The 16,238-nt window shown below is 45.6% G+C and overlaps 1 protein-coding gene across 4 annotated transcripts in view; it reads right to left on the bottom strand.

The window, feature by feature from the left end:
* REEP1 (receptor accessory protein 1) overlaps window positions 1-16,238 on the bottom strand; it is a 65,900-nt gene that overhangs the window by 19,982 nt on the left and 29,680 nt on the right. For all 4 annotated transcript variants that reach the window (XM_063401418.1, XM_063401417.1, XM_063401416.1 and 1 more), the window contains exons 3-5: window positions 15,634-15,710; window positions 13,697-13,817; window positions 12,033-12,146 (exon numbers count right to left, since the gene is read on the bottom strand). In XM_063401418.1, coding sequence (XP_063257488.1) covers window positions 12,033-12,146; window positions 13,697-13,817; window positions 15,634-15,710 — 312 coding nt within the window. The remainder of the gene's footprint in view (window positions 1-12,032; window positions 12,147-13,696; window positions 13,818-15,633; window positions 15,711-16,238) is intronic.

The following is a 16,238-nucleotide window of genomic DNA, read 5'->3' as shown; positions in this document are numbered from 1 at the left end:
ATAAATATATTCCTTGTTGAAAGGAATGTAACTGTAAAGGATGGATTGATTAAATTACGCTTTCCATTAAAACTACATCCCATTATAAGTTGACTGTAAGTATTCTGTAACCCTCATAATACACCACAGCCATAAAGTAGGAACACCAGGAAATCCAATCCATATGGAATCATAGAAATTTTGAGCTATATTCAATGACATTCAGAATATAAACTGCATAACTGATAAAAATTAAATTTATGTTTTAACATTTTATTGAGGGGGGAGGATCTGAAAGATACTTCACAGCGCATAGTCTTGAAAGAATACTGAAATAAACACATAGAGCCTGATTCTAACATTCTTTCTGCAACTGTAAATTAGGAAAAACTCAGTAGATGCTTTGACTGAGATGAAATCAAAAAGAAGGCAAATAACAGACTGTAAATATTGTCCTGTTTAACAAAAAGATAAGGCAAGCTGTAGCAATTTACCCACCACTTTCATCTAGACTTGTATTTTTCCAGGCACCACAGCCTGACCACTGCCAGAGGCTTTAGGCTGGGGCTGGACCATGTCACTGCTCCCTTGTGGGCTGCAGTTGGGAATATTCTGACCCAGGTCAAGGCCAGTGGAGAGTTCACTCTGTGCTGGCCTGGCAGAGAGAAAGGGCCCATCCTGAACAGCTACAATTGAAATTAAGACTGGACACATGCCTTGCTAAAGCTGTTAGGCAACACTGCCTGTCCCCTCTGCACTGGCATTGATCCATTGGGAAGGAAAAGCAATAATTTACTGACTGATCAACACCACTTCAGAAATCCTGCATGCACAGTAAAGGAAAATCAGTGCGTCTACCTCATACAAATTCCTCAGCAGCTTACTTTTAGGGTGTGTAAGTAGAGAGGGCATCAGAGGCTTATACCTACAGTCACTGTGACAGTCTGCACTTTTTACATTCAAGAAAAGTGACAGACCAGTAATCACCCAGCTTTTCAGCCTGAAGCTTTTTGTACAAGAAAAACAGGTTCAAACTTCCTTCTCAACTCCACATTTAGCTTTCCTGCAGATTATTACAGAGAAGCAGCAGACTTACTTTGCTATTTCCCACTAGCCTATTCTACTTTTGAAGTATTTTAAATCAATGGGGCTTCTTTGCTTATATACCAAGACATATTATGTTGCTGATTTTACATGCATGGCAGTGGAATCCTTAGAACTTAAGTTTTACCAAACTCTCACCTCTGCCCTCACATTCTCCAGCCTGGCACAAGAGTTGATGCCTGAATTTTGGTTTCTCCTGCCAGTGGATGAGCCACTCTTGGGGTATGTTCTCACTCCAAGAGGCATCCCCAGTTAATCCCCTTGGGCCAGTGTAAGCTACATTTACTCTGCAATGTTACTGGGCTGGGAACTGTAGTTGCCTTGCATGGCTGATCAGCTGGGTGAGATCTCAGCTGCCCAGAGTTCAGCACAGTTCTGGCTGGGTTTTGGAACTTGCACTGAATTCCTGCACAGACACTCTATTCTCACTGACTGATTCAAAGCCAACACCAGATATCCTACCCTGCAGCCTGATTACAACACTGAGAGCAAGCTGACCATTAAATAACATTTTGCTATTGCAGAATGAGTGGGCCAGCAAAGCCACAGGGTTAGCAACTGCTGAACTGTAACTTGAGTGCTGTATTCCTGCCTCACACCCAGCTCAAGTGTCAGCAGGGCTCAGGCTTTAACCTCCCCCCAGCTGCTCTGCTCAGCCAGCTAACCCAAATTCCATTTCATTCCAGACAGCAATTTATGGATGTGAACATGAGTCAGGCTAGAGATGAGATTCATGTGCCAGACCAACCTGGCAGGGAAGATGACACCAACACATTGAAAATGAAGAAGATGTGTTAATATTCTTGCATTGCACCTTGTGATATAGCAGCATAGAATGATCAAAGGCCCAGAGAGAGCTTTGAAACGGGGACCTGATATGTGCCTGTCAGCATGTAATACAGAGCCTTGAGCACAGACTGAAGCAGCTGAGCTAAACAACTTGACTTTCTCCAGGAAAAAAGAACTAAAATTGCCTTTTCTTAATTTTTGCTTTAATTTGAGTTTCTAACAGCAAAAATAAAGACTGTTTCTAAAACAGACAATAGCAAAATATTACTGTTCCTACCATTCTATGAAATGATTTTTCTGAATATCAGAAATAGCAAGAACAGCAAAAGCCTGGGCTGAGTGAAGGCACTGAACACCTGCAAAAACCTGCAGAGTTCCACTGCTTTTCTTTCCAGTTACTGCACCTTTGGCCTCGAGTAGGGATAGACTCGATTTACTTCCTGCTAAAATACAGTGTAACACTCACAGTTCTTTCCCAGTTACCACATTTTTACTTGACCCCAAATAGAAATGTGACAGAAATTACCACAGGATGGGGATGGTTTCAGAATAAAATGGAAAATATTGTTTTCCAACCTTTATTTCCCTGCCACATAAGCAGCTGGTGTGTAGGAAATCACAAACATTTGAAAAGCCAGCATGGTGAGTGTTTGCAGAGCTATGTTTTAGAAATAAAGACTTTATCAAGATGTAATACTTATTATTCCACAAAGACTCATCATTTATTAGCGAAGAAAATAACAAGTTAATAGCTTTACTTCTCAACAGAATAGATTTAGCACAGCACATGTTTTGGGCTGTGTTTTGTTAAAACAATCATGTGGGAGATGAGGAGCAGCTGTTTGGGGGATTTTTGTTTGCTGTTGTGGCCATGATCATGCAGATGCTCTTCCAACTGCTATAGACATGAGAGATATCCCGGGAATTTCAGCACAGAGAGAGGCTCCAGGTCCTGTGCTGCAGGCCAGAGGCATGTTTGCAGCACATCCACACAGATCTGGGCTGGTTTTATCCTGGAGAGTGTGACAGCAGTGACAGCATGGCAGTAGCTGTAGTAACACCATTTCACCGTGTCAACAGAGAAACAGCTCCCTGTTATTACACAGCCTGCTGAAAATGGTGACTGGGAGGGCTGTGGGACTAAGGATGACACCACCTCCCTCTCCTCCTCCCTGAACACCAACAATTGCCAGGATGATTGTGCTGGCAGTGTGGGACCGGTGTTTTCGGGACTTTAGAGGACACAACCACAAAATGGTGCTGGAAAACTGAGCCTTAACTCCCCTGGACATAAGACTCCCTGCCTGGACTCAACTTCTCATCCAGCTTCTTCCTGCCATCCCTGTAGGCATGGCACTTGTGATTTACACACAGTGAGTTTGCTAGACAGTGAGGTTTGGGGGGCACAGGTGGGAATAGGTGTCTCTGTTCCCTGATCACTAAGGTGCATCTGTCCCCAAATTCATCTGATCTTGCCCGTAGGTGAAGGTAAAGCACAAACTGAAAGCAGAGCTCTTCAGGCTTCCTTTGCCTCTCCTTCCCCCAGGATCTACCAACCTCACAAGTTCTCTTTTTACAGGGAAGCCAAGGCTCAGTGCTTCTGAATAGGATAAAAGACAAATAGTAAAAAGGACATGGTAATATCACTGCCCAGTCACTGCTATCACTTGGTATCAACCTTATTTAGATTCATGACTGCACAAACAGTATGGGAGCACTGGCCATCGAGACATGCTGCAGGAGCTCATTTGTGATTCTAAGTGAAGTTAAAGCTCCCATCTACATGGCATAGTAATTAATCTAAAACTAATTTAAGTATTATCTGCCTGATTTGGTCAAAATGACAGCTGTAGTATAGACATTCCTTCCTCACCCACAGCTAGCACTTTCTCTCCTTTTTGCTTTAAAGAATATGACAAAACAGTACGAAAACACTGAACTTCCAGAGCCAGCAGCCTGCACTCTGCCTTCCTCTTCAAGTTACAGAATCACCATCATCATCTAAATAAACAAACACCAACCTCTCTGGGTTCAGAGCACAATCACCAATCCAACCAGTATTTGCCTGGAAGGATCAGAAACATTTTCAAAAACTGACATCTGCATTGGGACAAGCACAGTAAAAGGCACTCCATCAGAAAGAACTGGAACTGTCTTAATTTCTTTTACCACTTTGTAATCAGTCTCTGCATTCCCATTTGAACTTAAACCTGTTAGAGGGAGATGCATTTAGGAGTCTGGAAAAAACTGGGTTTACATTCAGTGGAAATATTCATTATAAATACCTCACATATGTAGGTAGCTAAAGCTAACGTAAATAAAATTAAGCACATAACTTAAAAATCTGCAATTTATATAACAGTCTCATTGAATATGATCTAAGTATAAACAAATAACAGTGTCTAGATTTTATCATTCCTTCAGTCTGAAAATGTAATTGAATTTTGTAAACATTATTTAGGCTTCAAAACACCTCTAATACCTACAAATTCCATTTTGCAGCTGTGGAAACTACGACACAGCACGAAAAATCAGGAACCCAAAACTGCCAAGTCACAAAAAATAAGTTTTTAATACAATCAGTGTTAATGCAGGATGGCACCTCCTGGCCTTTTGCCTCTTAGGAACATCAGTTAATGGACAAGCAAGGGAACACTAAGCCACGCTCAGCACACTTCCAGCACAATCCTCAATCTGTTAATGTTCTCCTCTCTTTTTGCTGTAACTGTGGTCAGTAGTTCTCCTCCACAGATGTCTGCATGCACGTTGCAGCCTCCATCCTGCCAGTGTCCACTACAAGGTGAAGTGCACTTTGCCAGGATGTCATTTATGTCAGCAGGACTGCCCCAGACACACCTGCCAGAGATCCCTCAAAAGTTCCACTGCAACCCCAACCACCCTCAGAGGGATCACAGCAGAGGGAGAGAGGCTCCCTTCATCCATTAGTGAGAACATAACAGCAAACACAGCAGCTTGGCCACTGAAGCAGCAATCAGCCCAGTTAAATGAGTGTTCCATGTACAGAGCTCCCTGCCTGGAGCTGGAGTCTCTTGGACTGCCAGCAGGGCACTTGGAAGGCAATTTGCTGATGAGATCAAGGACAGGCTTTTAAAGCTCAGCACGCAGAATCTACCCACTGGAAGCAGAGCAGACAGCACTTGGCCTCAGCCCAATCTCAGCTGAAAACAGTCCAAACTAGTCTAATAACTAGTCTAACAACTAGTCTAACAGGGAGCAGACATTAGTTAGGGGTTAGTAAAAGCACTCAGCAGATTACCTGCCCTTTTTTCTGGTCCCAATACAAGTGTAAATGGAGTAGCTGAGAGACCTAGCAAAGGGAAAAAAGAGAGCCATTGTGGCAACACACATAAAAGCTTTGAGAATAAGATCTGTTTGAAGCATAAGTAATCGAGGTGAGACTTGAGCATGACACTGGGCACCATGTGCAGGGACTCACATACACATAAAAAGCAGGGACACCCACCTGTGGACTACACTCTGAACATTGGTTCTCCCTTCCTCAGCTTCCCCAGAGAGATGGAGAAACCACTCTCCATAACCCCAGCTCACAAGGTGTCACCTAACATATGCTTTTAAAGAGTAAAGCAAATTACAAACATAGTGGGCTGCCACTCCACTCCTTACACTTGAATGATGCTTCCCACTGGAGAAATCCCCAGTGTCAGGCCTAATGACTAATGAAGGCACAGGATTATGTGAGGGACACGTGGCAGTCATTTCAGTCCTGGTGACTGACAGTTCTCCTGAGCAGCAGGGTGACAGTGGGGAATTGCTCACAGCAGTGTGCAGCAGTTTGCACACAGAAGCTTCCTCATGTCTGGCTGCAGGCAGGCCCTGAGCAAAAGCATCAGCTTTATGGTCTGAGCACAGGCATGAGTGAAGGAGTAAATTGCTTCTGTCACCATATCCTACACAAATATCCTACAAGCAATATCCTTATTTATGGCCAGGGCCTGCGTGCCATGCCTGGTCTGGAAGAGCTACCTGTTAGGAAATGTCAGACAGTAATAAAGACTCAAAGGGAAACCAGCTGACATTAATATTGCTGGTGGAAACATAATTTCATCCACCCTTTTTGTTTGTGCAGTTAATTTCCTCTCTGGGGAACTCCTTGTTATTGTTTCTCCCACACTAGTCTCTCTGTATAAATCTATTTTTTTGGTTCTGCTGTCCTGTGCATTCAGTAAGTGTTGTTTGCTCAACCAAACAGCCAACATGAAAGAGAAACTGGAAAGAGTTACCTGGATTCTAACTCAAACAGCATTGGGATTCTATAGATTTGTGAAAAACAGATTCTTAAAGACTTCTGAATAAAAGATGCATCACATGTGACAAGAATACTTCACAAAGTACTGTAATCAGTGGCATGCTACCATATATTTTAAGAAAGCCATTTGTTGTTCCTCTTTATTGGCGTAAATTGGATCCCAAATGGAGATCCTTTCCCCTCTGATATAACAGTAAAGTGTCCCCAAAGGCTTCTCAGACTGTGACCTCTGAATCACTCCTGACCTCTGCAGCTCTAGGCCATGCTACTGATCAGGGCACATGATGTGGCCATCACAGACGTGGTGCTAAGCAGATTGGTCACAACTGTGCTCCCAGATGTTTGCTCAGCAAAGGAGCCCTCTCCCTCTGAGCAGGGGGATCTAATCATTACAAAGAGGCTTTAGCAAGCATCTTAAGGGAAAGGATGCTCCCCACCCCCTGCCTCCCTCTCCCAATTCAAGTACAAGTGCACTTCTCCACTGTTAGGCCACAAAAGGCAGCATGTGTCTCCCAGACAAGCATTTTTCTCCCAGTTTCCACAGTAAATAGGTCTAAAATCACAGGGTAAATTAGGGATCGAAATATTGATTTTCGGGCAATTGCAATGGCTACACCCATACTACACCCATTAATTTCTGGATACTAGAAATTAATTAAAAGATGCTTTTTGTCCATAGAGGACAAAGCCTAAATCATCACCAGCCTTTTACTCCCAGTGTTCTGGTTTAAAAAACAGCAAATGTACTGAAAAACTTCATGATGAATTTCTTGGGCCTAAGGTAATGAGGCTATAACCCTGCAGGGGAAGGTGAGCCCAAAGGTGGAAACAGAAATGAACAGAACAGAAATGCCAGCCCAGACAGGTGGTTTGGGAGCTGCTGAGGCTGCACTCCTGGTTAAGCAGGTGGATGCACATCCTGAAACCCTCCTGCCTGTCTGCCTGCATGCCTGCTCCTTTGAACGATGCATGCAGTGACTGCTGGCTGCAGCAGCACCGCCAGCCACATTTCCCCACGCATGAAAGGCTCCTGGACTGTTTCTCAGACTTATTAGGAGGCACAAATGGGCTTTTCACTGACACCAGTCATGTGTGCCTGCTCCCAGCACCTCTTTGTCTTCTCCTGCCAAGGCTCTGTGCCCACTGCCAGCTCCACTCCCCTGTAGAAGCGGCACACAGTGGGTGACAGCACCAGCTGCTCTGCCCCTTACCTACAGAAGGGCAGGAGAAAGGCAGGGGAAGGTGCAGTATCAGAAACCTCTGGAGTACACTGATCTGCTGGCAGTGGGATGTTGTCTCCAAATCTCCTTTGAAAAGCAGAGTTGAGGCTGCAGCTTGAGGATTTTTAAGTGGTTGGGAGCAGGAGTTTTCTTCAGGTGGGGAAAGCTGTGTGTCGCTTTGGCAGAATTGGTTTGTTCAGGGTGGGGAATAAGGATACATCCAAACAGGATATGGGAAACCCGGGAGCTTGAAAGAGAGAGTGAGAGAGCTGGGGAGAGTGTAAAACTGGTGATGTGTGGGTTGTAGAAAGACAGGAGGCAATGGCAGGGCTGGGCAGCAAGCAGGGATAGAAGAGTTGGGGACTGGGGACATGGCAAAGCAGCAGGTGGTAGGAGGCTGTGGGTGACAGGTGGAGGATAAGTGCTGGGAGTGTGGTGACAGCAAGGGAGTACATCCAAGTGTGCTGGAGAAGGTTGGTGCTGCTTCCAAGCCACTGGAGCCTCTCCTTGCCACAGCCACATGTATCCCAGCTGCTTACTGGGAAACCTGACTGGTGCAATGAAAAGCCCCCTTATGTCCAGGATCCATCTGAGGGATGCAGTGCCTGGCCAAGGCCTTGCAGCAGCCCCAGACTGGGGCTGTGACAGCCCTGTTGCTGCTGCTGCTCCCTTCTGCTGTGACCCAAAAGCAGCTCCTTTTCTGCTTGTTTTCTCTCCACCAAGGTGAGCTGCAAAGAGGGTGGTGATCAGTGCCCAGGGCTCTTCAGGAATAGGAATGGCTGAATTAGCTGGAACTAATTGAAAACACAAAAAGAGCAGCAGGATTTACTGCCTGGTCATTTAATCTTACCACTTAGGACTGACCCACTTGAAGTCACTATATGTGACAGAATCACCAAGAGATGAGACCAGGATTAGAGACCCAAATGAGATTATACTCCTTGGTGGGGATGTGAGCTGCTGGGGGCAGGGAAGAGATCTGTGTTGAGCAGGGGTGATAAACCAGATCTCCAACATTCTGTTTGCCTAGTGAGCATCAAAAATAGACTCTCTGGAGAGAGAGAAAACACCCAAGTGAGCCAGCTGGGCAGACCTGGGGTGCTTGGGCCACTGACAGCTCCTCAGCCTGTAAAATGAACTGGCACAGGTTTGTGCCAGCGTTAGCACAACTGTGGCTTCAAAACAAAACAGAGCAGGGGCAGGGAGCAGGAGGAGGGGGGAGGACAAGCCTGCAGTTGGCTAACTGAAACTATAGGATATTTAAGGTAGAAAAAGGAAAGGGACAGGGGATCAGAGATAAGAAAGGTGTGGCTGTGCACAGCTTGCAGCATCTTAGCCTGCAGTAAATATATAAGCAACAGCCTGTCACACACGAATGGTAATCAGCGAGCCAGAGGCATTGTGCTGCACAAATAAAAAGATGAAGGATGAACACAATGGAGTAAAAAATACAATGAACAAAAAGAATGGATTAAAAAAATATGATGGATGAAAAGAATTAAAAGATGGGCCTTACCCAAAGATCTTATCAGGAAAGACAAAACGCCATGATGGATCACAGCTCAGACAGAAAGGAGAGGACAGGGCTATGCACAGCATGAGACGTGTTCTCCAGGTATAGGAGCCTTTAGATTCCAGCTAATTTACTGAAAACAGGTCCCTTTTCAGCCCAGCAGCTCACTGTGTATGCCACTACGTGAAGTTGATTTGCAAAGTCTGAGGGTCTTTTTCTGCATACAAAAGCATCTTTTCCTCTCCCAGTAATGCAAGTGAAGCAGTAAATAATCCTCACAATCACTTGCTGGTAAAAGCCATGTTTTCCATGGAAGCTGCAGGAGCTCAGTGCTTCAGAATAAATCATCATCTCTGTAGGTTCCAATTTTAACACAATCCTTCAAAGGCTGACACCAAATGGATAGCTCACTTTCCCATCTACACTCAACACCACAGACTAGCTGGATACCCTTAAATCTTGGCATTGGGAAAGCCATGATAAGCCTTAGAAATAGTGTTCTCTTTCCTCCTTCCCTGGAAACTTCCCCCTAAGGACAGCACTGCAGTCTGGTCTGGCATCTGTCTGCTCAAAGTGTTTTCCAGATAATTAGTCATTTAAACTTCTCTCACACGGGATAATCTGGCTCTGTTATACCTTCTCAAGTGAGCAAGTAAAGGGTGTTGACACATAGCTGACAGCAGCTGAAAACAGGGCAACAGAAAGAGTTCCCAGCCCTGCCTGTTGTATCCCTCCTCTCTCTAAACAGCTCCCTCCACAGCAGCAGGGACAGCTACATGGGGACACATCCACACCTGCCTAAAGCACATCCTGACTACCTGAGGAACCCCAGCTCAGCATTTCTGCACTGCAACATAGCAGGCTGTAATTCACAGCAGGCTGTAATTCACAGCAGGCAGCCCTCCCTGCCAGAACAGCGGCACATTCCGTCTCAGAAGGCAAGGGACAGGAGGTGCTTTAACCATTCCTGGGTATTACACTGGGAATGGACTGGGGTGTAGTTCCATGAACAGCACAGATAATCTGTCTGCTTCCCAACCCCAGGAAGGGATGATCTTGCTTTCCTTTCCTCTGGCCATGCTCCTCACAATGCAGTTCAATCCCTTTCCTTATGCTGGCTCAGGCACTCAAGATCCATTTGTGGGCTCAAAAGAACATACCCCTTTCTTTTTCTTTCAGGACTGCCTTTCTGATAGGTTAGAGATAACCTGAGGAGGTCCAAAATGCTGGTGCACACTGGGAGCTGGAGCACTACCCCATTTTGGAGGAGGAGAGCTGTCAGCTCGGCTCACACTCTCTGTTGGATCTGCACCCTGAGGCAAACAGAAACAAGCAACTTGCTGGAAGCCACAAGCAAAAGTAGTGAAGAAAGCCAGGGGTCCTATGTTTTCCTCATACATTCAGAGTAATTTAAATGTGAAGGCTGAAGGAAACACTTGAACAGTCCTTGCTTTGTTGTAAAAATCAATCAATCTATTCAGTAACAACCTCTCAATCTGATTAACAAATCATTTTCCCCTCCCCAAGCAATGTGCAGGAAAGACTCTTCTGGCCCATTTACAGGTTGCAATATCTTAAAAGTTTTCTCTCGAGTTGTGCTGGCAGATGAGCAGTACAGCAACACCACACGAGTCACAGAGTTGTTTCCTTCCACCACTGAATGGGGAGTTTCATCAACTATGAAAAACAACAGCTTCCTTGTCCCGTGGACACTCTTCTCTCTTTTCCCCATTGCCACTGAAACCACATTTCAAGGAAGAAGAGATTCTTAAGAAAAACACCAGGAAAGTGCAACAGTGTGAAGGAAAACTGTGGTGCTGACTGTTCATTCCAGCTGAACAGCTGATGCAGACACTGTTGCAGTCCTGATGGAGGAACAGGTTGGCACTGTGGGTTTAGGTTACTGTTGAGCTTCTCATATTCAGGAGCTACCTAGAGAGGAGCCAGAATTCCTTTGGGATTCACACATAGTTTCTCACTGTGTCCTAAAAACAGCTCTAGCACAGTCTGCAGCACCTTGTAGGAAGAGGCTCAGAGCAAAGGCACTGCTGCAAAACTGGCATTCCTAGAGCCTATTTATGTCCCCAGTGTGACTTCTTCAGGCTTACATGGCAGCAGCAAAAGTGTTAAGTGTCCTGGAGGCATCACAAAAATGTTATTTCATTGGGCATACGATACACAGCACTGCCCTGGCTCCATGTTTATTCAGGTTTCAGTCCAGATTTGGTTTATCTCACAGTCCCTGTGTTAGAAGAGTCTCCCTACTGAAGAACAACAGTTCAGGAGAAGATAGGCCTGACAACACAGTCTGCACAATGTTAGGCAGGGAAAAGGGAGAAAATGTTGGGGTTTAGCATATCCTTGTGATCCCATGAGCATGGCACACCCTTTGGGCTTCCCCCTTCTGTAATACCTTGCATTCAACTTTATAGATTTTATGGTATTTGGCCTCCCAAGGATGCATTACGCATTTTTGCTGGACGTAAGGCAAAGACACACTAAAGTAATGTGCCTGAGGTCATAGCAAAAGCATTTGCCAGAGGAAAATAACTTCCTTCAGCTCCCATTCTCATGTTGTTCCTACTAGTAGTACCTTCCTTGTCCGTATGTTTGTAACTATCCTTTTGCAACAGGCACAGTAGCCAGGTCTCACCCCCAAAACACACTGTGCACATCGACTCTAAGCCATGATAGCCCGTGGCCAGAGGGCAGGACCCTAAAATGCAGTTATCAAATCCTTGCAGCTTTTATGCAAGAAAAGGAACAACAGATAACAGCTGTTTTCTGGGTTTGGCTCGAAGCCAGGAAGAGAGTGTAGGATACACCCCTTCAGATGAAACCCCTCATCCAATATCTACTCATTCTCCAAAAGCAACTAATGGCACTTCCCATTCACTCTTATAGAACACCTCTGCAGATAATTATACACCACTTATGTTATGTGTATGCCTTGCAGAAGAACTTCTAGACATCATGAACATCACCTTCTTTCCTGTCACTACACAAAATTATAGGTCACTATACAAAATAATGAGAGAATCCCTCTTCCCACCATCTCTCCCCCTCCCCACTGCAGCTGCTCCTGGAGGTGGATGCAGGTAAGAGGTTAATGAGTCCCCAGCCTGACCTGCACCTTTACCTTGGACGCTGCCATGACGGCTGCCGTGGCTGCAACGTTCAGCCCCCGCTTCCCAAAGTGCACAAGGGCGTCGTAGCTCCGGTCTTTTGCCTGGATGAGGCAGTCATCGATCTCCTGTCAGAGCAGAAAGCAAAACAAATAATTAAAAAAGCACAAGAAGGACAAGTGCAGGCTTATGCTCCCAGCCTCAAACTCTTGGCAGAGTCAGGTCATACTTTATGGAGGTAGATGTCCCCCATTTCCTCCACTGTGCCTGGAAAGAAGTGCACAGCCAACATTTGCAAAGAGGAAAAGTTTCTTGGGGGTCAGAAACTCCCATTGCAGGGTTTGGGAACTCTTTATTCTACAAAGGGAAGACTGGGACTCAAAGTTGGGGTCCTGGAAGCAAGAGCAATCTGCCTGATCAACATGGACCAATAGCCATTTGCAAACCATGCACTCCAAAGACAAATGGGATTGCCTCACAGTTAAAAATAATCCTATGATGACACTGGGCAGCTGAAGCTGCACTGCCTTGTGCCCAGGACAGGTGGCCTCAGAAATATCTGGGATATCTCTGCACGTCACAGCAGCCCATGGAATCAGTAGGCCCAGAGCTTCTGGACTTTGATGCTGCTTAACATACAGTGAAACAGTTAGGGAGGTTCCTGTCTTTATTCTCCCTCCCTCAGGACATGGGGTCTGGATGATAATGATAGCAATGACTTCTAGCAGTCAGCTGGTGGATGTGCTGGGTTAGTAGGGACTGGAGGCTGTGAGGAGTTGCTGGCTGCTCTCCCTATTCCCCATAGGTAAGAGGTGGCAACTCAAAATGCATGAGTCCTACTTGGGAGAAGCACAAGCAAGGGGAAGCAGAGAAAGAGGACTGATTCCCACTGTCCTCCTTGGACAGGACTGAGATCCAACTGCTCCTTCACTGCCCATGGCAAAACAGAGAGCATTCATTTTCAAATTGCCAATGTAGGAAGCAGTTCCTCACTCAGCAGTTTGGGTGTTGGAATGTGACAATAACTGTCCTTAGTCCATTTATTCACACTAGCCAAATGGATCTGCCTGACAGTGTCCCATTCGCAGCCACAGGAATCTCCTGGGCAGGCAAATGATCCAAGTTGCAATGTCCCCCTCCCAAAATTAGCATTTTTAATTTGAGCAAGACATTTTTTAACCTACGACCTCAACATGCTACATGTCTTTTTTCACCACACTACACAGCCAGGCATGTGCTTGCTAAGCCCATTTTAGACTGCCTGGGCTGTTTGTCTCACTGCTGTGCAATGTTTTAGGCAGAGCTGGGAACAAAGCTGAAGAGTCCTGGCTGCCAGACCAAGTTTCTCTATTTGTTATATCTAGCCACAACAGAGCACTCCAGCTATAATCACCCAGTACATGCAAAGCAGCTCAGGAGATATTTTTATCTCACTCCCTCCCCACTTCTCAACTGCACAGAGATGAGTTAATAAGTGTGAGTGCACCGAACAGATGCCAGTATTTAAAAACACAACAATCACAAAGAACAAAAACACCAACCAAAAGGTGGGGATCAAATTATAGAGGAAGAAAATCAGCAACTCCCAATCCTTCCATGAAAATGAATGACACAGGGACTGGAGTAAACACACCATAGTTCTGTTCCACCCAGAGAGGACCCAGGCACCTGTGATTACCTTTTCTTTTGAAGACAGCGTTGGATGGACAAATTTCCTGTACAGGAGGCTGGAGCCTTTTGTGTACGGAGACAGCAGCCAAGCTACAAAAGCTATTTTGAGTTCATAGTAGAATGGAAACCTAGAAGAAAAAGAGGGTTACTGTCTGCTCCAAATTTAACCACTGCCCTTTAATTAGAGATGCTGAGCACAGGTAGGGATTTGCCAGCCTAGCTCAAGGCAGCTTTTGCTTTCCAAAAAATCCGAAGATTAAAGCTTATTGACTTAGTTTTGAACACATCTCAATGATGCATGTGGGTGAATCTTTACCTGGTTATCAGGACATTATTTAATGGTCTGGAAGAGACTCTGATGTGTGATTAGAGGAGCTTTCTATATGCAACGATCACAGGTGCTGCCTTCACAGCACCCCCAGTGATTATGAGAAGGCAAAGACCAAACCAGCAAACCAATATTTCATTGTTATATTTATGCACTTTCCATCTCTCTGCCTCTCAGCTTTTAAGCTTACATGACTGAAACTGAAACACAAGAACCTTTGTTGTCCAAACAACATAAAGGTGCAAATCCACACTGACTTTCAGGTAGGGCTGCAAAATATGGAGGATATTAACAACAGTTCACACTTTAGCTGCAATAAGCAGCCAGGGACATCGTGAGATAAAATTATCCTTTTCTGGAGGACAAAGCCCAGAGCTCAAGACTGGCCACCCAGCAGGATCTTCATGTGGGCAGGCATGTTGCTGGCAGCAGAGTGATGAACAATTGTTACCCCTTGCAAGCAAGAGCAGTGCAGAGAGCTGTGATGGCTGTGCACCAGCCCAGCTGGACCCAGCCAGGCTCCTGTGTCACACAGAGCTGTCACTGAGCCAGCCAGGCCAGCCAGCAGCCAGGTCTGACACAGTGGGCCACTGCAATGCTCTGCTCTGAGCATGGATGTGCCAGGTTGGTCTCCCACCTCTCTGAGGAGCTCTACAACACACTTGATTCCACAGGCAGGATGAGCCCTCGCTATTTCTCCTGACAGACCCACATAATTCATCCTCCAAAAAAAAAACAAAGCTCCAGACGAACACAGGAGAGGTGGATCTGCATGCAAATGAGATAGATAATACTGTCTTTTATCTCCTTTTCAGTGGATCTGACATGTTGCCAAGTTCTCCCAATTTCCTTCATCTGGAGAACTCAAGGCACGCAGTGCTATGCAGGAACAGGCTGTAAGGGCCATGCACTACAGTTAAATTTTCATCCTAAAGTCTACTGATCTCGCTGGTTTCTGGTAGAAAGGTCTTACCATAATGGGCAACCAAGCAGCAAACACCCAAACCAAAAGGAACTGGATCTGACAACTGGGCATTTATGTGCTCTCATTCTGACAAAGCTTACCAGGAATCCTTCCACGGGCACCAGAGTGCCACCTCAGTGTGGCTTGTCACTGTCCTCCATCAGACCAGAAACCTGACCTAAGCAGGACTATGTCTGGCAAAACATCCCAGGAACAAATACCCACAGAGCAGCCTACAAAGTCTTGTGCTGCAGGGCTGTTTGTACCTGATCCACAGTCTGTGTAACTGGAAGGTACAGCCAGGCAAGGCTAAAACTCTGCCTGTAGCTAAATCAACTGTTGTTTATGTGATGACCTCTGCAAGCATCCAACTGGGCAGTCAGCTGTGCCTCCCTGACAAGCAGGGCCTGAGACTCCAGTAATGATTTCCCACTAATGAGGTACCACTGAGCCTTTCCACTTATTTTTTGTTTTTCCTGTGACAGCACTGGGAAAGGAAGCATGTCTCCTGCAGACAAAAACCCTCTATGCACTTGAACTGCTGAACCCCTGTACAGGACTCAGTGCACCTTTATGTGCCTTTTTTCCCCTTGTAAACATTTCCATTTGCTTTTCATCTCATGCCAAAGAGCCTCTCCCCTCTGGTGCTTACCAGCAAAGAAAGATATCCGTGAATGTCTCTGCTGTTGTGAAGAGTGCGAATATGATCCAGTACATCATCCACTTGACCTGGTAAACAAAAACAGTCTCAAACTATCTCTTACAGGCACAAGTGCACAGAATAACTCTCACAGGAAAGGAAATTCTTACCCCCTCACCCCTCCCCACTGTGTATTTAGCAATTACTGTGGACTTGAAGGTGCCAGTTTGCCCCACTTCAGCACATAACACGTGTCAGATTTGCACAGCCCTTGGGAAGGTGACTGTGGCCTTTGGGGCTGGTCTCAGGAAAAGAAGAACAGCCTGACTCTGTCCTTACAGAAACTCCACTGGCCAACAGAGCATGATAGCCCTATCACAGGGCATTAAAAATCTTCCTTGGCTCGTGTTTATACCAAATGTTAAAATAAGGGTGTTGGCCAAACTCCAGTTAAGACTAAATGTAATTACTTACATAACACCTACAGCCAGGAAAAGGTAAAGAGGTAACTGCCCATCCCATAATCCAGGGTTCAGGAGCACAATCAACTCACCACAATTTACTGACTCAATGGGCAGCCCTGGAGTGGTTGTGCCTGCTCCCACCCACACCTAGTG

The sequence above is a fragment of the Prinia subflava genome, chromosome 7, assembly GCF_021018805.1.
Source record: "Prinia subflava isolate CZ2003 ecotype Zambia chromosome 7, Cam_Psub_1.2, whole genome shotgun sequence".
In the NCBI taxonomy this organism is placed as follows: Eukaryota; Metazoa; Chordata; class Aves; order Passeriformes; family Cisticolidae; genus Prinia; species Prinia subflava.
This window is presented reverse-complemented; position numbering and strand designations above follow the sequence as displayed.